Here is a 25,335-nt window from a genome sequence, read left to right on the forward strand (position 1 = left end):
TGTCCAAAGGTCTAGAGGATTCTCAATAGTCAAATACTGATTTTTGAGACTCTCAATAAGATGATGGCGTATAATCAATATCGCTATGTATCTATCTTTCTCATTTTCATTATTGCCCACAGTGATACATTCACCGAGTCCCTTGAATTTCAATATGATCTTAGTATCAAGTGCCCATTGCAAGTAATTATCTCCAGAGAGATTTAGGGCAGCAAAATCCAAGTTGTTGATTTTTGACATCTGAAATCATATGTTTCATAATTAGATTATAGTGTTCTTATGATGCATACAAGACAATAAGATATGCAAATTGGTCACACGACCAAACGGAAATATGATGCATTCAGTTCATGCGATTATGCATGCATGATATGCTAACAAGCCGCACGGCCAAACAATCCGAACATGCATGATGCAAGACAAGCCGCACGACCAAGGTTATGAACAATCTTATCGAACGGTTTCTATATATTCATAATGCAATCGTTTATACATCTTAGCAAAACGGTTTCTACGTGATCATGAAACATGAAACCTCAATCAAACAATCAAGCAATGCATCAAAGAGTTAATTACTATCAACCTAACGAATCATATTCAAGATTAATCAGTCAATGCAATTAGGGTTTCAATATGAACAAGACCGGTTAGGTTAAGTCTTTAAACAAGATGAGAACTAGGCGATTTTAATTCCAATTCAATCAACCAAATTCAAGTATGAGATTAAGCAATCCTAGCAATCGGTTCTGTGTTATCAAATTCAGATTCAAAACATTCAATCACATAAACAATCAAATCAAATTTCGATTTCAAATTAGGGTTTGCATGGTATGCATGCGGCTAGGCTTTAGGGAATTAGGGTTTCGATTTTAATCAAGCAATAAGATTCAATTTAGGTTATTAGGGATTGGATATATTGTCTTAGGGTTTGGTTCTTAGGTTTTAGTTTTACCTTAACCTCAAGACGGGTTGAATGGACCACCGAATAGAGAAGAACGCGAGCTGATCGTTGCTGTTGGGTCGCGAACGGGTTGTTGTCTGTTGCGAACGAATTGAAGCTGAGACGGGTCGCGAACGGGAACAAGCTGCTATCGTGTCGTGAACGGGTTGAATGCTGAGATCGCCGCGAGCTGGAACGGACTGGGGTCGTCTATCGCGAGCTGAAAACGGATCGCGAACGTGCTGAGGATGAACGGTTCACGATCGAGATTAGGGTTCGTGATCGGAATGTGGTTATCGTCGGGATGAGTTAGGGTTTTAGAGTTTGGGACTTTAGCTTAGGGTTTTAGAGTAATCGTGTTGATAATGTGTTGTGAAACTAGAGAATATAATCTGTATATTTATATTAATCTTAAACATAAGGAGCCTTTTATATATATAGGGAATTACACGGTCTTAGAATAATGGAAATAGTACAAATCATAAACCAATAAAGAAAAAGAAATTAGAGTTTGTTGTCTCTCTCTAAGCGTAGGCTCTCTCTCTCTAGTATAGGCTTATTATGGACATCCACAATATGATTTATAACAAATATATATTTTACGTAACGTACAAGTTTTTAAATGGTGACCGGCCCAATAAAACGAACCAAACATACAAAACCGGTTTCAATTGAGTAGACACAAAACAAGTCCAATAGCACAGTACTAAAATCTAAATATTTTAAGAACAATACTTGGATTCACCCCTATAGTGAATAGTTAAATTCACCACACTCTTACTAACCAACCAAAATGCCATGTAGGAATAGTTTAAAAAAGCAATAAAAATAAAAAATTAAATAGCTGGAAAAAAAATAACACCGATATTAATTAGCGCCATCTGGAAAATTCTAAATTCTAAAAACCTAAACTCTAAAACTATAATCCCTAAATCCAAAACACTAAACCATAAACTCCAATCCTAAAATCTAAACCCTAAATCTTAAACCTTAAACCCAAACTCTACGCAATAAATCCTAAATCCTAAAATCTAAACCCTAAAGCCTAAACCCAAAACTCTAAACCCTAAATCCTAAAATCTGAACCCTAAATCCTAAACCCTAAACCCAAAACTTTAAATCTTAAACTCAAACCCTAAATCATAAACCCTTTAAATCTTAAACCCAAACCCTAAACCGTAAACCTTAATCTTATTAACTAGTTGATGGGTTTACGGTTTAGAGGTTTGGGTTTAGGATTTAGGATTTAGAGTTTGGGGTTTAGGATTTGAAATTTTGGGTTTAGAGTTTAGGATTTGAGTTTAAGATTTAGAATTTAGGATTTAAGGTTTAGGATTTTTTTTCAGCTATTTTTTTTAATTTTTATTGTCTTTTTTAACTACTCCTACATGGCACTTTGATTGGTTACGAAGAGTGTGGTGAATTTAATCATTCACAACAGCGGTGAACCGAAGTATTGTTAATATTTTAATATATGTCCAGGTACCCTGGCTATTACTACTTAATTTTCTTGAAAACTCAAGAGTATCTTTTAATTAAGATTTCAAAATATCTCAACCTATTAATATCTCAAACCCATTAATATTAATATTTTAATTTATTTAATTATATAATCAAATCTAAAAAAGATATAATTAAATGAACAAATCATAAATTGACTAATGATAGAAGGATTATTTCATTTCTTTTATATATTTAATTTAGTGAAATACGAGCTTTTATATAATTAACTAGTAGTATTAAAAGAAAAAGAAAAAGAAAGAAAGAGATTAATTGAATTTAATTAAATGGAAAGAGTAGTAGGGATGAGCAGCAGCAACGGGCAATCACCGTGGCACTCTCACTCACCCAAAACTCCGACGACGATGCTCGATCGCGCTCTCTCCTTCCGCCGTCCTCACTCCGACGCCGATCTCTCTTATTCCGGCGAATCCGGCGCCGACGAATCCAAGACCAAGCGTCCGCACATCTACCTCCTCGCCTCCAATTTCATCTATCGGATCGGGCACCAGTGGTGGCCTTGCCTCGTCATCGCTCTCCTCTTCCTCGCGCTTCTCTTCCTCATCTCCTTCGCCTTCCGTTCCACCAGCTTCGTCTGCATCTCACGCTTCGATCCGGTCGCTCGGATCGGGTTCTTCGGTCTCGACGGGCTCGAATCGGACTTTGGAGCCCTAGGTGTTCCTTGGTGTAAGCGCTCGTGATCCCTCTCTGTAGTGATGATTCATTGTGGATTTACTTTTGATATTAGCTTTTCACAAACAAGATGATTTGGTTTAGTGTTGTTGTAGTTGCCAATGGTTAATCTCCGGATAGTGGTGGCTGTTGGAAATGTTATTCCTTTTAGTGAGTTAAATGATCTCGATGCATCAGTTAAAGTTATCTTCGTTATGATGGATGTAGTTGGGTAGTTAGTTAAAATGATTCTCTTGAGTTTTAGCTTTTCATAAACAAGATGAATCTTTTTGGTGGTGGAGTTGCCATTGATTAATCTCTGGATAGTGGTGGCTATGCCTGAATCAATTAGGGAGTCAGGGATTGAGTGTGAACCATTAAAAAGTTACGAATGTTATGAACAGACGTAGTCAGGTTTTTGAGGATATAAATTAACAAGAAACCTTTAAACGGGTACGACGAGTATTTGTCTCAGTTATGTTTCTTTCTAATTTTTTAGAATTCTTAAAAGTTTAGTTCGCCCCATCTGATAGCATAAAATAGTAGAGAAGAACCATTAAATGCTCTAGTACAAATTAGTTACGAGTTTTATGTTCTTAGATAGTGCTGTTCTTCTTCTTAATCTCCTTGCTGATTTATTTGAAGAGGACTTTGAGGGTGGTGTTATTGAAAATATTGTTATTATCAAAAGAGATTGATTTGTTATGATATGTACGTATTTAATTCTTTTCCCTTGGCAAAAGGCAGATCGAAACATGGAAAAGAAGTTGAGTGGACCTCCAAGGATTTACTCAAGGCTCTAGAAGAGTTTGTGCTCATATACGAAACACGTCCCATAAAGAACAACATGCATGGGATGGGATTTGATCACAGCTTCGGGCTATGGTTCATGGCACGTTGGCTAAAGCCAGAGCTGATGATCGAGAGTGGTGCTTTTAAAGGACATTCCACTTGGGTTATGCGCCAGGCAATGCCAGATACACCGATTATCTCACTAACCCCTAGACACCCCGAGAAGTACCTGAAGAAGGGACCTGCTTACGTGGATGGAAACTGCACGTACTTTGCAGGCAAAGATTTTGTTGATTTTGGAAGTGTTGATTGGAAGAATGTGCTGAGAAAACATGGAGTAACTGATCTCAGCCGCGTTGTTGTCTTCTTCGATGATCATCAGAATGAACTCAAAAGGTATCTTCTTCATCTCTTGCCCTTATTTCATTAGCGAAGAGTTCATTTCTGATATGTTACCAAGAGCAGGCTAAAGCAGGCACTGAAGGCGGGTTTCCAACATCTCATATTCGAGGATAACTACGATACGGGAACAGGGGATCACTATTCTCTGAGACATATATGTGATCAGTCGTATATAAAAGGTATGTTTTGTAAATATCTCAACACATGAGTTTGGATTTGTTTTCTCAAATGATGTGTTTTGTTTTCCACCAGGAGGTGGCCACAGCTGTTTCAAAGACAGCGATGAAGCCAGGATTAGATCTAAGAGGAAAAAGTTCTGGGAAAAAGCAGTTGATACAGAGGAACTGTGCGGACCAGGTGAAGCATGGTGGGGAGTGAGAGGAGAAATGAGAGATGACTTTAACCACACTAACACACAAATCTCATACAATCAGCATTTCCAGAACAGCCGATATGTTGAATCGATTCTTGATGTCTACTGGGAGCTACCTCCAGTTGCAGGACCTTCGTTGACACATCAGTCGCGTTACGACCCTTCTCGTTCGACTCCACCGATCGTAGCGGATGGGAGGCATCGTTTGTTCCAACGTGTCGGTTTGGGTCGGCTTGATAAGTCTGTGTTCAATGGCTATACTCAAATGGTTTACCTTCAGATATCTAAGTCCGGATCATAGAGACTATGCACTATGATTCCTGCAAAAGAAGAGTGACTCCTTTTTTTTATTTCTTAGCTTTTTTTTTCTAAATCTTTTATATATTATTCGAAGATCATTTAAAAATATATAATTTTTTATTTTGTATTAATTACATTTTAATTTTGTTGAATTGTCAATACTTTAAGTCTCTACATTGCTTATGTAGCAGTCTAACAATTAGTTTAAGCACATTGGACCAACCTTTTATTCTCTATGGAAAATTAATAATCCCTTATTATTAGAACTAAAAAGAACTATCTTGCTGCACATACACACACCAATGAAACTTTGGTTTAAAACGTCATATTTACCTAAACATTTTCATACACGAACCGACGAAAACATCATCTCACATAATCTATTTTCTTGCTTTTTGTATGTCTTAATATTAATTATTTGCGTATGTAAAATGGTGTTCTCATATATGTTTTAAACATATTTAGGTGCCTGTTTTTTTATATAAAACCAGATAAGTCTCCAACGAACACTGAGTAATATCTGGATAACTATTTTCTTAATAACACCACTATCAGCATACATTATTGAAACATATAGTAAGTTGAAGTGTTCCAAAAATGGATAAGTTGTACAATATATATATATATATATTTTTTTTTTTTATCATGGATACTACATACATTATATTGAGCCAACCAACACCTAATTTATGTATCATCTCAGTCAACTTGATTTTATGTATCAGAATAAATTCCTTATTAATTTCATACATATGTAATCATCACAACTACAGTGGCTTTCAAGATCATGTATTAACTAATTTTCATTTTTCTGATAAACTAATTTTCATTTTATGCATAATTAGTATTAATTAATTTTCAACCGCGCAAGGCGCATGTTCAAACCTAGTACAAGTTAACCAACTTGAAGCAAAGTTTGTTAATACATAAGTGTTTTTTTCTACTGTGGTCGATCATGATTCTTCAGCTGGTTTAGTTTAAACTAGACAACGTTTGTGCAATCCTTTCATTACCAATCTGGAACAACAATCTCAAACCGTTAAAATGTTGAGCAAACCAAAATAGAGACATGGAATGTGTTTTCTTTAATCAACTCTTCTGTGCTGGAAAAGCTTTTCCTTTTCTTTGCAAGAACCATGTCTGAGAGATGCACTTGGTTGATTATGGGAGCTGGATTATCAATGTGTGGATGTTATTGTAGATGTCATATAGCTGGTGTGTAACACCAGAGATCCATACTGGTATAAACTATCTTTCCACTATTGTAATCTATCTTTGTGGTTTAACAAAATCATCTTTAAATCAAATAAATTTTAAAAAGATGATGCAACTATATTTCTAGCAAATGACAAACAAACAAAGATTTTTTGCATTACAATCATGCTATTTGTATCGTTCTTTGTATTTATTTGAGAAAGTACTTATATATATTGTCGTAACATCTTTTGGATCAGCGAATATTATGGACATGAAGAGTAAGACTATTACATTACAGTGGCCCGAAGAGTTTGCTTGAGAATTCGGATGACAATTGTCGACCCGTCTTTTTTCTTCTTCCGCCAGTTTCTTTCTTGTGTTTTGTGCTGTTTGTATATATGTAACTGAAGATCTGAATGAAATAGAGTCGAATATTGCACTTAAGTGTGGTACTTTATGTTTTTGTGAAACAAAACTTAAATGTTGCATTTGATTATTCTATCTTAATAAAATCTAAAATGGAATGCGGAAAGTCGTCATTAGATTCAAATGTCCAACCTTTTCTTTCAAAAACATCTCATTTGTTGTACCCAAAAAAAAAATATCATTTGCTATATAGGATGTGATGCATTGAGTTTGAAACAATAATAGTTGTGTGTTGGTGTTTTGGTTATAAAACAATGATTGTTGCAAAATAATAAGAAGAAAAAAAAACATTATTGAAAGTTGAAACTAAAGAAGATAAGAAAGATAACGTGGAGAAAGAGGGAAATGGAGGGTAATGCTTATCGTCACCTCATTGTCCTCTCTTCCCTTTATTGCTTTCCCGTCTCCACTTTGTTCCCTCTAATTTTGGGACATTTTTCATTATAAGAAAACAAATCAATCACACACGCATAGTATAAGATTTTCACTAATTAGTAATATTCCACAGTGGCCTTCACTCATCTTAGTATTCAGTAATCCATTTTCACTAATCTAGTAATACTACAATCTGATCTTTACTCATCTCAGTACTCAATTGTTCTTTTGTTCACAAACTTCTTGTAAATCATTCAGAACCCTCGATATGTAGACACATAAAGCTAAACATAAAACATAAAAAGAATAAAACTTTTTCATGTTACTTAGTTTTTAGTTGAGAATTGAGAGGGACTCAACATTGATTTTCACTAGACAGCACTTTCTTTCTTGTTATTACGTATTTACTTACGGAGGAGTGCATGTAGCTGAAATAATATTGCATGCTTTATTGTTGTATGCAGAAAAAAGGAATTAAAAAGCTAGGAAAAGTGTATGTTAATGGAGCAGAAAAATACTTGAAGTGACGTATGTGATTAATGGAAAAGAAGGGAAAATCTAGAGAGGATTACGAGAGTGATGATGTAACACAGCTCATTTCATGATTACGAGGGACATTCTTTTATGTAGCCCTTAAATCAATGGGGGAACTTTACAAGATAAAGCACCTCTTTTGATTTTATGTTTTGATAAAATTGAAATCTACCATTTTATTCTGTTTTTCTCGCTAAATTGACATATATCTCCAATATGTTAATTGAGTATCATTTAAAAAGTTGTAACTTTAACTTTGTACTAATTAAAAAAAAAGATTATGCTTAGATGTCACTTAATTAGGATGACAATTTATCTTACGTGTCAGCTTAAGAATCAATTGAAAAAAATGTTAGTTAAAATCTAATTACTATGGAAGATTATATTAACCCAAAATATAAGAAGCGTGTATTATTTCCTTAAATAAAAGATACAGAATTACCTAATATGATTAACATATGTAAGGCAATTAATGACTATGAATAATAAAGATTTGATATGCATTTTTTTTTCATTTTTGTTTACTTTTATATTATTAAAAAAATAAACAATCACATTAACCATATAATTAAAAAAGTAGATTTTTTTTTCTTATATGTTATATTTTGAATTTTTTAAATGACTTTAAATTACAAAAATAAGGAAACCTCATATGTTATATTTTAAAAAAATTAAAACGATTTTAAGTTACAAATAAAAAACCTTATATGTTATTTTTTTTATATGTTATATTTTGAATTTTTAAAACGACTTTAAATCACAAAAATGTATGTTTTCCTTAAGCATACGACTAAAAGCATTAAAATGACATATATCAATTTGATGGTTGATCTGAAACCTATCAAAACAATATGGAAGATAAATGTCAAAATAATTTAACTGTGAAAACAATACTGTTCATTTTTTCAAGAATATGTAGTGGAAAAAATAAAGTTTTTGTGTCATAATTTGTTTAATGTTCAATCTGATCACCCCATGATATATTAATTGTCGTTTAGTTCCACAATTTTTAATAAAAATTGATTCGGTCCATCGGAAAATAATTATATAATAACAACAAAAAACATTGTATATGTATAAATAAAATGATCAAATATATTTAAAAAAATATTTATAATATATACAAATAAATTCATCATGCCCAAGGCGCATGTCTTATCCTAGTGTATTGATATAAAGGAGACGAATATTTTACTCATGTATTATATCTTATTTATTCTAAATGATGATTCAACGTTTGATTTTAAGTTTTTTTAAATTCCGAGAATAGGATCCCCTATATATTAATAGAGAAATTTTTCAAAAGTTATAACATGTAGTTTGTATTAATTAAAAAAGTGCTCTGCTGAGTTGTCACGTAATTAGAATGTTAATTTTGATTATGAGGCGGCTTGAGAATCAATTGAGAATTTTGTTAGTTCAAAATTAAATTGCTAGAGAATGTTATATTATATAGTATGTCCATTATGAACCATTCATTTATCAAATTGAAATTATTATATATTTTTCCTTAAATAAAACCCACATAATTATTTGATGTGATTAAGATATATGACAATTAATAACTTTAAACAATAAAGATTTGCTAACAATCTGTATACTTTCTATCATTTTTTTAATTATTTATTACTGAAATAAAATACACCATTACTTAAATCATATAATAAAAAATTTAGTTTTTTTTGTATATGTTGTATTTTGAATTTTTCAAAACTAGTACAAATTACTAAATATGTTAAAAGTCTCACATAAACTTTTGTGATCAGAGTTTAAATTTTTTTCTATAATAAGATACAATTATTATGAAATCATATACATAAATTATTTTATTTTAATAGGTGTTTATGTTAATATATATATACATATATATATTTTATATCGTTTAAATTAAACTATACATCATATGAAAATATATACTTAATTCTACTTTCATATATGCGTTGAACATATATTAGAAAGTTAATATTTTAATTTTGAAATCCTCATTGTTTTTTTAAAAAGATTATAAATTATTGAAAACACTAAACATTCCACATTAAAAAAAAAATCGTTAGTGTAAAATTTTGTTACACAAATATGCAAATAATCATAAAATCATATGAATACATACCTCATTTAATAAATATATATTAAAAGTATACTATATATATATCTATGTTAATATCATTTAAATTTAATTATATATCATATACGATAGATAAGATTGATTTATTTGATTTATTTACCATAAAATAATTGTGAATAAAAAAGAGCGGTCGTTTGATTTATATGTGCACGCCAATTTATTATATAATAGTAACTGATTTTCTTAGTTATTTAATATATAATTATTATTTTATTATTTCTTAATATGCAAAAAAACATAAAATAAGTAATAAATATAAAATATTTATTCTGTTTAAGGTGCGGATCTTAACCTAAGTATGTATCTCTTTAATAATTTTAAATCTTAAACATGTTCTAAATCTCAGACCAAAACAAAATAACGAAATGAGAATAAACTCAAGAATCAATATTTATATCATAAAATGACCAAAATGAAAGAAAAAAAAACGACACAAAAACGAAAAAATTATTGAAGAGAAATAGAACTAGCACGTGAATGTAAACTTCTCGTAACCATAATTAACTTTTAAATTGCTAAATCATGATATAAAATTGAGCTGCCATAGTTTCATTGTAACCAAATAGTAGGTCTGAGTTTATTCGGCCTAAACGTTAGGTTCTTATGTGATAAGTAATTTTTTAATCTAAAATATTTTTAAAAATAAGATCAGCTCATCTGTAAACAAATTATGTAATTAACAAAAAAAAATTTAAAAATTTGTTTAAAGGCCAAAAATATTTATTCGATCAATAATATAAATTTTATTTTTTCATACGATATTTTTTAAATAATTTTCATATAAATTCATCCACGGATATTATCCTAGTATTGATATAAATGCTAAATGTTAGTTGATTGATTTGACTGATGAAATGAAAGGTGACAGCTGAGACTTGGAAAATGAAAGGTGACAGCTGAGACTTGGAAAATCAAAGGCATGCGGTTTATAAATTTTATAGATAAAAACTACTATAGAGAGATATATAGGGAGAGAAGGATTGAGAGGCACATGAGTTTTCCTCTTTGTGTCTGCTTAGCTACGTTGATTTATTATTCTTTACACTTTTGTGGTTAAAGCGGGAATCAAGGTAATCTATTGTGCACAAGGGTTACTTAAATTATACATAAATTAAAGTGAGGCTTATACCTCAAACTACGAAGTTATAATCAGAAAATATCATTACAAACTAGCGATTTTGTATATATATGTTCGTCTATGCCTTGCATTTTTATGTGTAATGACATAATAGTTGTTAATAGCTTTGGTAAAAGTGATCATTTGGGGTTTATTATATTAGAAGTCAAATAGCAAACTGATAAAAAAAACATCTAAATTTCGGTAAACACAAGCAGAACAAGACAAGATAGCGTGTGTGTAAATGGAGGTGGCCTTTTGAACAGAGTGGAATAGAGAGAACACTGAAATAAAAAATAGAGTAGGTGAGGAAAATGAGCCAGACAAAATAATACTTAAGTATATTATTTTAACTTTGAGGAGAAAAAACAAGTCTGAAACCTGACACATACATCAATAGACCTTTCCTTCTTGAAGTAAGAAATGGAGGAAAATTGAGGAGTTAGCGTGTAAGTCAAGCAATGTTTAAATAATATTGTTTCAGGCTATTCTTCTACAGTCTTCTTCTTTTGGAAGTGTCCCAGAATCATCTTCATCCAGAGTCCACGTTAAATCTTTCGCACCATTTTAATACATAGGAAAAAGAGATACAATACATTAAATAGAGGTTGTGTAATATTTTTTTCAGTCGTTATAACTTAATATTCGCCAAATTCTGTGAACACTGCAGAGGGACCGTTCACTTCAACCGTATTGTTTGACAAGACTTTTACAAACGTTGAAGATTGAATAGTAACTTTAACTATCAGAAAACAACTAGTTATGATGATCACCAAGTAAAAATGAAATGACATAATGATATATAGTAGATCAATAAGTTTGCCAAAAGGAGTTTGGAGAGTATCCAACGCCCACGTGCATGACTATGACCATGTCACTCTCATCATTATGGCTTTATATATGTTCACTTTCTGATTTTAAATCATTTTAGCATTGTATAATCTAAATGAAGACCAGGCCAATAATATGAAGTTCGATGCCTAAATATTAATTCCAAATTATTCTCTTTCTAAATGCTAGTGTTTGGTTGATTAATTTTCGGGATCTGTCTAACAATTGACCAATAGGTATTCATTTCGGAGTGATCTACTAGATACGGTTTGCTTTTGACGGATGGGGTGTGACACTGATTGATGCTAGTATGTGCCAACAGTATCACGTTTGTCGTCCCTCTATATGGTCGCACGTTTGATGCTGACTAACGTTTGGCCTATTTCGCAAGGAGTTGCATGCATGGTAAGGATATATATGAACGGTGGTCTAGTAATAGTTGTCTTGGGATAAAAATGTAAACTCGTTTTTCTCCGAATATGTTTCTGCCTAGCTCGGAGCAACTTTGTTACGCATTGCATAAATGGGTTCAGACTTCGACTCAAGATATAGTGATTTTACCTGGTTATAGTTGGTTGTATTGGCCTAGTCTTAGAAATCAAGTTTCGGATTATCAAAGTTTAATAAAAAGATGATTAATTATTAAAAGAATAAGTAAACTATGCTTCTAGCTTATGATTTTATTGGGCCGACTATTTTGAGATGTTGACGAGTGATATGGAAAAAGCGAAGCAAAAGCTTTAAATATGATGCACTTACTTTCATGAAAATTCCATTATACTTTGAAAGAACAAGAACAAATTATAAAGTTTCAATTTGTCAAGAAAAGAGGAAGAGAGAGCCAAAATAAAAGCTGTTAACCTCATGGGATGTCTTCCTTCTCTCAATTATTAGTAATAACTTTATGATGATTTTGATACTTTCGTTTTACTAATTGGATGTTTCGTTTTACTAATGGGATAACGATTTCACTTTTAAACCTGACCAAAAACAAAACTATATTTGGAATCTTTTAAGTTGGATCGATTATAAACTCATGTGATTTTATTTGTTGGAGGCCTGGAGGTCGTTGTATTATTGACACCTTATTTTCTTCGTTTGAGACTCTTACATTATTCGAGTAACACCAATAAATTAGGATTTGAAGGCAAGCTTTGAAGGTGATCAAAAAAGAAAAAAAAAGGCAAGCTTTGAAGAACAGATTGATTATCTAGTCTCTGAACAAGTTTAATATCATCTAGAACGATCTAATCTTTCTTCCAGTAACAAGGCACATCAGTTTCTTCCATGCTGTAATGAGGAATTTATCTTCTTGAAGTATGAACAACAACTAAATTGATTGTGATGGGCCATTTCTCAAAAGCAACATACCCTACAAGCGTTCTTAATCCAAAATATAACATTATCTTCTTACAATAAGAGGATTAATGAAGACATTAAGATCAACAACTATTATAATGCTAGAACACATAGTTTCTTACTAATGCCCAAGGCTCAAGAAATGATTTAGAGTAACTATATTCTGAATATATCACCTTAATAGAACAGATAATAAATGTTTTGTAGTAAACGTGGAGATGAAACTGATTTTCCATAAGATAAGCAAGAGTTATGAAAGTTCTTTGAAATAAATTATGCGAAATGTAACAGTGGTGGTAATAAAAAATTTGAGGACAAATGTAAATCTGTTAGTTTTTTTTAACACAAAAATCTGTTAGTTTTAGATTCAAGTTCTGCAAGAAAATAATTGTTACTTGCTTGACCAGACGAAGTTAAAGCCACGTTTTACATTAAAAATATTTGGAATCGAACTAATCGCTGGTCCTATCTCCGTTAAGGGATTAGTTGGGTTTCGGCTCAAATACCTTTTAGACTAAGCAAAAAAAAAATGTAATGATAGACTTAGTTATCGTAGGTATATATTTAAATACTCTATCTGTTCGTTATCTGTTCGTTCTTTTTTTCTTCTCTTTGCAAACTCTCTGGTTAGTGTGTTTTGACGTCTCTTTTATTTTTTTTGACGTGATAACATGGACTAAGGAACATTGGAAGTTAGATGTAACTTATACTGTTTCTTATGATGAATATATATATAAACATGTACCCACATTATTATAATTTTCAATGATTTTGTAAAATACGTGTGTTTTTTGTAGCAAAAAAACGCGTGTTTTCCTGGCACTTTTGTTTGAGTTGTTTACATAGAAGGTTATTTTTCCTGTTTTGTTCGCATCTTCACGTACTCTGGATTTGAGGAGTATTTTGTGACTTACTTTATCATTTTCTCTTCCAAAAACTCCCGTTCGTTGGACAGGATGAATTTCGTGGTTAAGAAATAAGGGTCGAAGGAACTAGGTTTGAGTATCTAGTTAGATTGTCTGGTTGCAATTAATGGGTAGGTGCATGAGACAGTGGGCCTTATGGCGAGCCGTGAGATTTAGTTATTTTTGAAAGGGATCCGACGGCTATTGTTAAAAGAAGTACATCGCTAGTAAAAGCAGTAACGTAGGTTTATAATTAATGTGTCAGATTTACGGAGCTCTGAGCTTTTAGCACAGCCGATAAATTTTTTTATTTTAAGATTGATCTGATGGTTGGTGTTTAAGCAGTGGTTAAGGTAGTTGTAGTTGAATTGTGTGCGGCAGGAAGCAGTTGTGGTCATGAATTTTGATGTAGTGAAAGGCATGGTTATGGACGCATAATTGTCGTGGTTAGTGAAATTAGTTGACAAGAGCGTGGACAATGGTGTTGGTATGCCCAAAATTTGTGATCATGATAGTTGTGGTTTAGCTGTGTTTGGGAATAAATGTTCAATCGTCTCTTCGAAAACCTGTGGATGTGGGCATGAATTGGATAGTCTTGTGGATGTGGTCGACAATTTAATAGACAATAGTGGTTGTGGTCAGTAAATTGTTATTTACTAAATTACAAATAAAGCTATTTTCTTTGAAACTAGAAACTAACAATCCAAAAGAGAGAGACATAGAAATTTTCCATCTTAATTACTTGTAAATGAGTACGAGAAAGACCGAGCAATAAAGAATTCTGTTTTTTTCAAAGACGTAAGCGTTGACAATGTTTTGATTAAGAGCATCGATTTGAGAACGAAGAGCTTTAATGGTTTCTTCCATCAGCTTCTCAATGCTCGCCACTTGTAGCTTAACCTCCACCTTCTTCCTCTCTGCTTCACAACGGCGGTTTGTTCGTCGAATGCTTTCACCTCTGTGGAATGCTTCACGCTCACGAGCTTCTCCTTGATCTTACTGTCTCTCTTGTCCATGAAGTTTCCAAACGGCCAGTAATAGACTTTGTTGTCAATAGAGGAAGAGAAACAAAAGTGGATTATGGTTTGTAAAAATATTTTCAGATTCTACACTTTGCCGTCAGTTGATGAAGAATTAGTATGTAGTTACTTACAATTGTTTTTCGACAGAAGAGCAAAGAGTAAAGTAGAAAATTGGATATAAATAAAAAAAATACTTAATTGATTAAAAAGAAATATTTGGTTTGTTTAGATAAAAGGGCATTTCAGAAAAATCACAATAAAAAAAGTACTCCATAAGTTGGAAGTATGTCCAAGTGTAAATAGAGTATCTCGTATTGTAATTTTTTCTTTTTGTTTCAGCTTGAATTTCTAGATATACGAAGAATGAAACCCCATATACATATTTTTAAGGGCAAATCTCCAAAATAACACCTTTCTAAGTTTATATCACAAAAATAGCACTCAAAAACTAAAATGACCAAAATAGCACTTTTCTAAGTTTATCCTTTGAAAATTTTAATTTTTTTATTTTTCAAAATTAGAAATCTTATCCCCAAACCTCATTTCTCAACTCTAAACCCTAAACCCTAAACTCTAAACCCTAAACCATAAACCCCACCCTTTAACTCTAAATCCTAAGTTTGTGACTTTTGATAAAACATTAAGTGCTATTTTTGTGACTTTTGACCTTGAGTGCTAGTTTGGGAACATAAACTTGATTTAGTGCTATTTTTGTGTTTTTCTCTATTTTTAAAAGAGTATTTCGATGAATTGATATAATATCTTTTTATGTAGGTCCCATAATTATAATAATTCAATCTAATTTGCCATATATTTTGTATCTCCCATTTATTATTGCGCGCACTCGTCGCAGAAACAGAGATTCCTAGCTGTCTAAACTGAAAAATAAGATTGCATTAACTCAAAAGCTCTCACACAAAGACAAAGATCTTCTTCTCTCTCTCTCGGCTGAAAGGTAGTAACAATGGAGAACCCTCCAGATCAAACAGAGTCAAAAGAGATGATGCTTCAACCCAGAATCACAAGACCAAAGGGTGGACTTCTCACTATGCCCTTCATCATTGGTAATTATAAAAAACATTGCATCTCTCTCTATCTTCTTCTCATTGGATCGCTTCTTGTTCTCTAAATGTCTTCTTCTTGTTGTTCTTGGTGGATGAAGCAAACGAGGGGTTCGAGAAAGTGGCGAGCTATGGATTGTTACAGAACATGATTCTTTATCTGATAAGTGATTACGGATTAGGACTTGTGAAAGGACAAAACGTGTTGTTCATGTGGGTCGCTGCTACTAACTTCATGCCTCTCGTTGGAGCTTTTCTCTCAGATTCTTATTTGGGTCGCTTTCTCACCATCTCCATTGCCTCTCTCTCCAGTTTCCTGGTAATTAAACTTCACCGCCTCTCAAAAAAAAAAAAAAAAATTTCAGTTCAAGAACCGGTTTATGGTTCTTCTCATTTCCCGGTTTAATCCGGTCTGTTTTCCGGTTTGATTTACATTAATTTACATCTTGTCCTTCGGGTTTGTAAATGGTTTGTTTATACGGTTTCTTGTCAAGAGTACTGAGGGGATTTCAGGTTATTGTTTTTATAGTAAATTTGGAAATCACAAACCGGGATTTTCAGTTTAGATTGATTTGGGTGAAAGATGTAAACCAATAATTGGACTTTACTTTGCGTCGACAATTCAATAAAATCTAACAATCATATAATTATGGTTCTTGGAATTAAATGGTACGAGGTTTTTCTAAAAGTAATTCTTTATTTATTAAAACCCTCGGAAGGGTAATTTGTTTTTACTAGCTGGTAAATTTGAGGGAATATTTTATATTTGGTATCATTTCCTGAATCACTAATAGCTGTTTATTTGTTGAAGTATACAACACTAAGGTTATATATATGTATACAGTAAACTTTCTATTTTAAGATCTATGATTATGCTTTGTAGAAGAAGCCTCTTTCCGTAAAGAGTCAAAATTTCTCACATGTTGCATGTGCCACCCTGAAATTGCTGTCCAATAAATGAAACTAAAGCGATTTATTTTTTTAGTGCTTGTTTCCACAAAATTAAATCGTATATATATCAAAGTCGGTAAAATTAAGACAAAAAGCCAGGTATTCTGAAATGTCCATGTGATTATATCACAACAAGTCTTAAATATCCATAAAGAATATAAGTATCATTATCATCAATTTATTTATTTTTATAAAATTCTGGTTGCTAACCTTGTGGTTGTGGTGGCCTTCTGACTTTTCTGGCAAGTTGTGTGTGAATTCTGATAGTGAGTCATCCACTTGAGAAAAATGTAAATCGTGACATCAATTGATTTTAAAAATCTATAGCAATCATTCACCTCGTTCAATCATTTTCATTAGAGAGCAATATGTTCCTTAAATTTGGATTCTTGCTCTTGGAAGTATTTTTCTGTAAAGACATCTACAGATTTTACGAAAGAAATGAACAGAACATATTTTACTAAGCTGTCATGCTAATAATGTAAATCACATATACATTAAATAATGTTTTTGAGTACTTGATAATATAAAGTCTTTGTTAATGAATTGTTTGAATTGAACGTTACAGGGGATGATGGTTCTATGGCTAACGGCGATGTTACCACAAGTGAAGCCATCACCGTGTGTAGCATCTACCGTAACCAAGTGCAGTTCTAAGGCAGCGACATCTTCTCAGTTGGCTCTTTTGTATTTCGCGTTTGCACTTATATCGATTGGATCTGGTGGAATCAGGCCGTGTTCTCTAGCATTTGGTGCTGATCAATTAGACAACAAAGAGAATCCCAAGAACGAGAGGGTTCTTGAGAGTTTCTTTGGTTGGTACTACGCTTCTTCATCGGTTGCTGTCTTGATCGCTTTCACTGTCATTGTTTACATTCAAGATCACTTGGGATGGCGAATAGGGTTTGGAGTCCCAGCGATTCTCATGCTACTCGCGGGTATCTTGTTTGTTTTGGCGTCTCCTCTCTATGTTAAACGCAATGTGACCAAGAGTTTGTTCACTGGTTTGGCTCAAGTAGCTGTTGCAGCTTACGTGAACAGGAAGTTAATGTTACCGGGTCAGAATGACTCATATGGCTGTTATTACCACCTGAACGATTCTGAACTTAAAGCTCCAAGTGACAAATTGAGGTAATATAAAATTAATTTGTATTATATATATCTGAATAATAGAATGATTTTTTATGTAAAAAAAACCTTATATATCGTTTTTGATGGGTTTAAAGAGTTTTGACAAAATGTTGCAATTAATTAGGTTTCTGAATAAAGCTTGTGTAACAAGCAACCAAGAGGAAGACATTGGTGCTGATGGTTTGGCCTTAAACCCATGGAGGCTCTGTACAACGGACCAAGTTGAGGAACTCAAGGCTTTGGTCAAGGTGATACCGGTATGGTCCACGGGGATAATGATGTCTATAAACGTGAGCCAGAACTCGTTTCAGTTGCTTCAAGCTAACTCAATGGATAGACGTTTGAGCGACCATTCAACCTTCAAAATCCCACCTGGATCTTTTGGCATGTTCACAATCATAGCCCTAATAGCATGGGTGGTTCTCTACGACCGTGCAATCCTCCCATTAGCTTCCAAGATCCGAGGCAAACCGGTTAGAATCAATGTCAAGATCAGAATGGGGTTAGGTCTATTCATATCCTTCCTAGCAATGGCGGTTTCCGCAACTGTTGAGCATTACCGAAGAAGAACCGCAATAAGCCAAGGACTTGCAAACAACGCAACCGCGACAGTGAACATCTCAGCAATGTGGCTCGTACCGCAGTATGTGCTTCACGGTTTGGCAGAGGCCTTAACCGGGATAGGACAGACGGAGTTTTTCTATACCGAGTTTCCTAAAAGCATGTCTAGCATTGTGGCTGCCTTGTTTGGTCTAGGAATGGCAGTGGCTAATATATTGGCTAGTGTGATCCTCAATGTGGTCAAGAATAGCTCAAAGAAGGGTGGAGAGAGCTGGATTGAAGATAATATCAACAAGGGTCATTATGATTATTACTATTGGGTTTTAGCCATCTTGAGCTTCGTTAATGTCATTTATTACATAGTGTGTAGCTGGTCGTATGGTCCCACGATGGACCAGTTGAGGAATGATAAGGCTAATGGTGTGAGAGGAGAAGAACATGAAGAAGCTGTTAAATTAAACTAAAGATTCATGGTGTGTGTTATATAAGCTAATATATTTTTATGCATGTAATTATAATTATATATATTTGGATTTGGATTTAGGAAAGTGAGGATTATCTTACTAGGTGTGTATTATTCCTTAGAGAAGCCACTACTGGTGTGTATGCCTAAGTTGGCTAACTCGATTAAAGAGAATCAAATTTTTCAAAATGGTAATTATGTTTAAATAGTAAGTTTAAATTTGAGAAAAAAATAAATAATAATTCAAAGCTTACTAAGATTAGAAGAACCAGTGTGTTTGGCTTTGAGTACAAGTGGAGCCATCCACAACCTTCCTGTGGCTATAAGTTCTCCATCTCTTTCTCTTCTAATCTCAATCACAGATGATTTTAGCCTTCCATTGGTCCCCTTCACTCTTGCTTCTACCTCTACTTTTTCCTGCACATTTATCCTTATCTATATTAATTTAATTTTTTTTAACACCACTTAAAATTTTGTTTCTAAATGATTGTTTTTGTAAGTTTTAGAGGATGTGCATAAATCACATAGCAAGAATGTTGTCATAACCATAAACTGACTTTATTTTGGTTAGTAAAATTCATTATAAAACATATTTATATTGCAAGTTAGTAACTTTTTTTCATCTTTATCTTATCTAATCTACTATTTACCAGGCAACAATGTTTTTTTTTCTTACCATGCAACAATGTTAATTAACAAGACGTGAGAAACAAAAGGACAGAGGATACGAACATGAATCTTGGCCGCTGAATAAAACGAAGCGTTGAGATCAACAGAAGAATGGAGTCCGTCGCCGGTGGAGTAGACAGAAGCAGCACCGATCGCATCCATCACCGCCGTAATAGCCCCGGCGCGCCAAGTTCCATCATCTCCCTGAGAATCACATGATCATCATCTCTTCATTCATATACGAAAATTCACCAATGGTAGAAACAAAAAGGATTAAATATTCTTTTTATACCGCGACGCGATCCGTGACGAGTAGTTTACATCGTATGATTCCTTTTCCGACATGGATGAGTTCTAAGCCTTGTAGGATTAAAACCTCTATCTCGCTTAGACCGTTTCCTTGCGCCAACGCTTCTAGATACGTTGTGGTGTTTAGGATCGTTGAGTCTTCCATGTTTCGATATTCTATGCGAATTGAGGATAAAACTCCGTTGAATATAAGAGCAGATAAGTTATTATTAATTACCATTTATACCCTTTGCGTTATTGCGTTTGTGATTGCCTGATTGGCCAACGTCGCCTATTTTAAACTTAACGGTCGCATGTCGGAATCAGAAGACACTGGTCAACGCTACCTTGTTCTTCATGATTATGAAGAAAGTACAGAGTCATATAAATAAATAAATTAAGATTTATTTCCAAATAGCTTGGTCTTGATTCCTGACCTTGTTTAAGTCAACAACATAATATATATAGATATATTTATTAATTTAATGCAAATGTGTATTATAATCAAAGAACAAAGAAGCAGATAAAGAGATCCATGGTAGTCTGAGAATCTACTCTTGATGATCCAGAGATTTCTTTAGCTCTTTCTTGTTCACCTGCAAACTCAAAAGTATGAGAATGATTCTTATTTACACCAAACAACACCATCTCATTCAGTGAAAAAAGGCTTTTTAGTTACCTTTCCCATGGCGTTGCGTGGCAAGCTCTCCCATATCAGCAAACGTGTTGGTAGCTAGAAAAAGAAAATAAAAAAGTATCGGTAAGATGGTGAATATTTTATCTAGCTTGGTCAGTTTTTGTAAAGACACTACCTTGTAAGGAGCAAGCTTGTCTTTGGCCCAACCGCAGAGTTCTTCTAAGGTCATCACAGGTTTTGACTCTTCTTCTCTTTTCCTCTTTGCTCCACTCTCTGCTACAATTATCGCTGTAACCGCTTCCCCATAATCTTTGTCTGGCAACCCCACCACGCAACATTCTGCAACCGTGGGGTGCTGGCATAACACACATCCAAAAAAAGCTTCTGATACCTTCAATGACCATAAAAAACTCAAATGGATGTTGATGTTTACCTCGAGTAGGGTTGACTCGATTTCTAAAGCAGATAACTTGTAACCTCCAACCTTCATAATATCAGCGCTAGTACCTGATCCGACAGCACCAGATAAGAGAACATGTCTCAAAGAGAAAGAAACACAAAGCAACTCATAAATTGTATGTTTGAATGTTTCTGCTTACGTCCGAGAATCACGTAATGTCCATCCTCATCAACTCTCCCAGCATCCCCGGTCTTGAAGTATCCATCTTCCGTGAACGATTCTTTAGTCACTTGTGGAAGATTCCAGTACTCCTTGAACAAAGATGGGCTCTTTATACAGATCTCACCCACTCCATCCGTATCGTTTTCATCTCGTTCAATCTTAGCCTATAACGTATCTGAACATTAGTACCTTAGCTGTGTGACATTGGTTAAAAGATCTTACTGACCTCAACACCGGGAAGTGGTTTCCCGACGGTACCTTCCTTCCTTGCACCTCGTAAGGGGTTTGATATTGCCATTACAAACTATAAAATATCAATCAAAATCCAAATTAATCAGATTGATGAACTACTAAGAATTATAGATTTAAAGGAACTTAGGAGAGACAGGAAAAGCTAATTACCTCAGTCATGCCATATCGTTCCAAAAGACGATGACCAGTGATACTTTCCCACTGATGCATGACCGGCCTAGGAAGAGCAGAGGAGCCAGACATCTGAAAAATATGTATTTCATCACCAAACATGTAAGCAGTTCTAAGGATATGTCTAAGGATTATGATGCGCTTCTCAGATGTTTGGTTGCTCACCATTAGGCGAAGCTTCTGCACAGCAAAAGCGCTAGACTCTCTCGTTTCTTGATCCATTGCTTCATAACCTTGTATCAACCGAGTATACATGGTTGGAACCTGTATATCACAACATTCACTTTTTTTATACCAATTGAAAAAGCTAATTTATTATACATCTCTCTCAAGCTAAATCTTGATAAGAAACTGATCAAAACAGCCAACAAGACTATCTTATATGATGTTACACAACATTTTTGCTAAAGCATGTTTAAGGAATAAAAGCAAAAACAAGTAAGACTTACTCCAGTGAATACAGTTATGGAGTCGTTGGTTTTCTCATCATCCAACGGATATGATTCACGCCATCTGCGCCAGATTCCACTAACACTAAACTTGGGCAAAAACTCAACCTTCAAGGAGGAAAGCAAAACATCAATCACCAGCTTGTTATTTTGAAAGAGCTAACCGAAGCATATATGGATATATAAATTACCGAAGACCGCGCATAAAGAGGGGCAAACAAAGCATTGAAAAGACCATGAACATGATGTAGTGGGAGGCAGTGGAGAAAGTGATCAGCAGCTGTGTACTCCCAAGCTTCAGTTAGCATTCTAACCTGCACACATTTACAAGCTTCTAAGATAAATCATCATTTTGCTTAAATGGAGGGTTGAATATATATACCTGGGAGTTGATGCTTTTGTGAGTATGTACAACTCCTTTTGGTTTACCAGTTGTACCACTAGTGTAGACGATCAATGCTGGTTCATCTGCAAACATAAAAAAAAAAGTGATGTGATGTAGAAAAAGAACAGACCAAATCATGCTTGAATGTATGGTGGCAAATACTAAAGATGAGCCTCAAATATAGTTCATGATATCAAGTATATACAATCTTACCTAGAAGTTTATCTTCTCCTTCAAAACTGGCATCTTGAAAATGATTGTTGGTAACAGTTTCCGAAGCTGAGCTAACAACACGGGGAATCATAAGAAATCTAGCATCACTCTTTGCTGCTATAGTTTTCATAGTTTCACTGTGGTCCTCCGTGCTCAATAACACAGATATGTCCTAGAAACCAAAGACAACAAGATTATAGCCCTAGAAAATGTGAACAAGTATAATCACAGAGTTAACAGTAGCACAAAAACACACTCATTTTGCTAAGCTTGAATGTGGTTTGAAGACAGGAGCCAACCAGGAAAACCTAAGCATTCAAGTACCTTTTCTACTGAGCAAGGACTACAAAGTAGCAGGAAGGGTCAAAATCTCAAGCAAAGTAAACCATATGAAAAATAGCAAGGCAAAACAGATTTTCACATACCGAGTTAGTCATGACATATAAGAGTTCAGCCTCTGGATAGCTGAGTGCAAGTGGAACAGCTACGCCACCACTAAACCAAGTCCCAAGGACTCCTGCAACAAACTCAGCTGAAGGTTTCGCCACAATTCCAACTCTAGCTCCTTGTAGACTATTAAACCCACCATACTTCCTAGTTTCACCTCCCTAACAACAGTGCAAAGAAAAGATAAAGAAAATAAAGAAAATGAAACAAAAGTATAAATAGCAACAAAACTTCAAACAGATCACCCAGACATACATTTTTAGTGTCTTCCTTGTGGAACAACTTAGATATGGTCAAGGCAGAGGATGTAAGCTGGCCATAAGAGTAACTCTTTCCATTGGCTTTAATAGCTATCCTATCAGAGGCATTAGACCCTTCTGAAAAAGCTGCTTTAAACACTTCCATAAGTGAACCACACTGTGAAGCTGCATCATTGATTACATATAACTAATCAATCAACAAAGTGATGTTCAGACAACAGATCCAAATAAATGAATATAAGACTGTATTATTCAGATAAAAAATTTCAATAATTGATTCAGGTAAAAAATAACGGAAAGCAAGAATCTTTAAGACATTTCGTCGAACATGTAACATGCGTCAGAAACACGCATCCAAACCGAACAAAAGAACAGCCCAGATCATAGTTACCGGGAAGATTCGTAGAAACAAAACTTACAGAAGAGATGCTTAGGAGGCTGGAAGAATCGAGGAAGACGATGACGATTGGAGTTGTGGAGCAGAGGAGAGTTAATGAAAGATAAGTAGTTGAAACGCTTTAATGTTGCTGCCATTGTTTTTAGGTTCTGTAGTAATGTGTAGTTGTGGTTCGTTAAAAAGTTATTGAAACGTTTATCTTAGATTCCAATCGCTAAAAATGAAAAGCTTTTTTTCGTTGTTGGATCATCAAATCGCGGCTCTGGAACGTTTGGTGAGCGACTGTTCTAAGTTCTCAACACTTGTCTTGCAGAGAAGGAATCACACTGTGTTTGAGTGTACTAACACTTCATCTGAATTTTAAGATTATAAGGAAAAAATTTCAAAATAAAATATATTGAAAATACATGAAAAGTAATGTATATATAAACAATATTTGCACTCCCTACCTACACAAAAACTTCTTCATAATTTGCGATATACCAAACTGTACTGTTCAGACACTGTGGAAAATAATTAATACCATTATTATCCCTATCGCTAACCTTACGTGAAACCACATGTTCAACCATAAAATTTATACGAAAAGACACAAGTGTTAAAAGATGCTACTTTCATAGATTATTTTCTTATATAATAAAAACTAAGAGTGGATCTGAACAACTTGTGCTAACTAATATATATCTAACAAATTGTAACTGCGTCAAGACTGTTTGGGGTTGCATGCATTGGTTAGAACAATCTCGTGCTTAACTAAAGTTATGGCGTGTGTACTGAGACTGTTTGGTGCTCGCTCGGCGTATACATATACTACAAACACTTCTTCATTCACAACAAAAAAAAAAGAAAGAAAAGAAAACACTTCTTTCACTTTCTTGTAAGAACGCAATATCAGAGGTATATACGTTAATTCAGAGACAATTTTAATTTGCTAGAGTTTTGAATCATTTTTTAAAGAGAAAAAAACAAAAATAGCACTAAATCAAGTTTATGTTCCCAAACTAGCACTTAAGGTCAAAAGTCACAAAAATAGCACTTAATGTTTTATCAAAAGTCACAAACTTAGGGTTTAGAGTTAAAGGGTGGGGTTTAGGATTTAGGGTTTAGGGTTTAGGGTTTAGAGTTTAGGGTTTAGGGTTTATGGTTTAGGGTTTATGGTTTGGAGTTTAGGGTTTGGAGTTTAGGGTTTAGGGTTTAGGGTTTAGAGTTTAGGGTTTAGGGTTTATGGTTTAGGGTTTATGGTTTGGAGTTTAGGGTTTGGAGTTTAGGGTTTAGGGTTTAGGGTTTAGAGTTTAGGGTTTAGGGTTTAGAGTTGAGAAATGAGGTTTTGGGATAAGGTTTCGAATTTTGAAAAATAAAAAAATTAAAATTTTCAAAAGATAAACTTAAAAATGTGCTATTTTGGTCATTTTAGTTTTTAAGTGTTATTTTTGTGATATAAACTTAAAAATGTGCTATTTTGGAGATATACCCTTTTTTAAATCACATTTAATCTTTTGTAGATGCAA

General features: G+C 33.8%; 4 protein-coding genes across 10 annotated transcripts; 2 read left to right on the top strand and 2 right to left on the bottom strand.

Moving 5' to 3' along the window:
* Positions 1-2,727: 2,727 nt before the first annotated feature.
* On the top strand, positions 2,728-5,194 carry LOC106323521. Its single transcript, XM_013761631.1, has 4 exons — positions 2,728-3,127; positions 3,856-4,300; positions 4,370-4,485; positions 4,559-5,194. Exons 1-4 carry the CDS (start codon positions 2,728-2,730, stop codon positions 4,978-4,980), a joined length of 1,383 nt encoding a protein of 460 aa, XP_013617085.1. The 3' UTR covers positions 4,981-5,194.
* Positions 5,195-12,873: 7,679 nt separating this feature from the next.
* Positions 12,874-20,259, bottom strand: LOC106316380. Of its 7 annotated transcripts, XM_013754269.1 has the most exons (5): positions 19,999-20,259; positions 19,770-19,910; positions 19,292-19,454; positions 17,093-17,160; positions 16,260-16,877 (listed from the first exon to the last, which is right to left on the bottom strand). In XM_013754269.1, exons 1-5 carry the CDS (start codon positions 20,233-20,235, stop codon positions 16,848-16,850), a joined length of 639 nt encoding a protein of 212 aa, XP_013609723.1. In that variant the 5' UTR covers positions 20,236-20,259; the 3' UTR covers positions 16,260-16,847. The 7 variants fall into 7 exon arrangements, with proteins under 7 accessions (XP_013609730.1, XP_013609753.1, XP_013609713.1 ...); XM_013754276.1 differs by lacking the exons at positions 16,260-16,877; positions 17,093-17,160 and adding an exon at positions 12,874-12,956; XM_013754299.1 differs by lacking the exons at positions 16,260-16,877; positions 17,093-17,160 and adding an exon at positions 12,942-12,967.
* On the top strand, positions 15,648-19,242 carry LOC106316363 (protein NRT1/ PTR FAMILY 1.1-like). Its single transcript, XM_013754239.1, has 4 exons — positions 15,648-15,934; positions 16,033-16,250; positions 17,451-18,013; positions 18,138-19,242. Exons 1-4 carry the CDS (start codon positions 15,835-15,837, stop codon positions 19,036-19,038), a joined length of 1,782 nt encoding a protein of 593 aa, XP_013609693.1. The 5' UTR covers positions 15,648-15,834; the 3' UTR covers positions 19,039-19,242.
* On the bottom strand, positions 19,769-24,191 carry LOC106316369 (malonate--CoA ligase-like). Its single transcript, XM_013754249.1, has 16 exons — positions 23,850-24,191; positions 23,426-23,595; positions 23,149-23,331; positions 22,724-22,895; positions 22,508-22,593; positions 22,317-22,439; positions 22,126-22,233; positions 21,842-21,940; positions 21,656-21,748; positions 21,480-21,557; positions 21,231-21,417; positions 21,065-21,138; positions 20,807-20,986; positions 20,674-20,727; positions 19,999-20,590; positions 19,769-19,910 (listed from the first exon to the last, which is right to left on the bottom strand). Exons 1-15 carry the CDS (start codon positions 23,962-23,964, stop codon positions 20,546-20,548), a joined length of 1,767 nt encoding a protein of 588 aa, XP_013609703.1. The 5' UTR covers positions 23,965-24,191; the 3' UTR covers positions 19,769-19,910; positions 19,999-20,545.
* Between the last annotated feature and the right edge of the window lie 1,144 nt (positions 24,192-25,335).

The sequence above is a fragment of the Brassica oleracea genome, chromosome C1, assembly GCF_000695525.1.
Source record: "Brassica oleracea var. oleracea cultivar TO1000 chromosome C1, BOL, whole genome shotgun sequence".
In the NCBI taxonomy this organism is placed as follows: Eukaryota; Viridiplantae; Streptophyta; class Magnoliopsida; order Brassicales; family Brassicaceae; genus Brassica; species Brassica oleracea.

Coding starts and splice junctions, on each gene's coding strand:
- LOC106316380 (XM_013754259.1), bottom strand. CDS start 20,235: ATGGTAATTAATAATAACTTATCTGCTCTTATATTCAACGGAGTTTTA. Junction 19,911..19,998: donor TCGTCACGGATCGCGTCGCG/GTATAAAAAGAA, acceptor TGTGATTCTCAG/GGAGATGATGGAACTTGGCG. Junction 14,891..19,291: donor CACTGGTTCTTCTAATCTTA/GTAAGCTTTGAA, acceptor TTGACAACAAAG/TCTATTACTGGCCGTTTGGA.
- LOC106316369 (XM_013754249.1), bottom strand. CDS start 23,964: ATGGCAGCAACATTAAAGCGTTTCAACTACTTATCTTTCATTAACTCT. Junction 22,896..23,148: donor TATATGTCATGACTAACTCG/GTATGTGAAAAT, acceptor TTTGGTTTCTAG/GACATATCTGTGTTATTGAG. Junction 21,941..22,125: donor CCATAACTGTATTCACTGGA/GTAAGTCTTACT, acceptor TGTGATATACAG/GTTCCAACCATGTATACTCG.
- LOC106323521 (XM_013761631.1), top strand. CDS start 2,728: ATGGAAAGAGTAGTAGGGATGAGCAGCAGCAACGGGCAATCACCGTGG. Junction 3,128..3,855: donor AGCCCTAGGTGTTCCTTGGT/GTAAGCGCTCGT, acceptor CCTTGGCAAAAG/GCAGATCGAAACATGGAAAA. Junction 4,301..4,369: donor CATCAGAATGAACTCAAAAG/GTATCTTCTTCA, acceptor TACCAAGAGCAG/GCTAAAGCAGGCACTGAAGG.
- LOC106316363 (XM_013754239.1), top strand. CDS start 15,835: ATGGAGAACCCTCCAGATCAAACAGAGTCAAAAGAGATGATGCTTCAA. Junction 15,935..16,032: donor CACTATGCCCTTCATCATTG/GTAATTATAAAA, acceptor TGGTGGATGAAG/CAAACGAGGGGTTCGAGAAA. Junction 16,251..17,450: donor CCTCTCTCTCCAGTTTCCTG/GTAATTAAACTT, acceptor TGAACGTTACAG/GGGATGATGGTTCTATGGCT.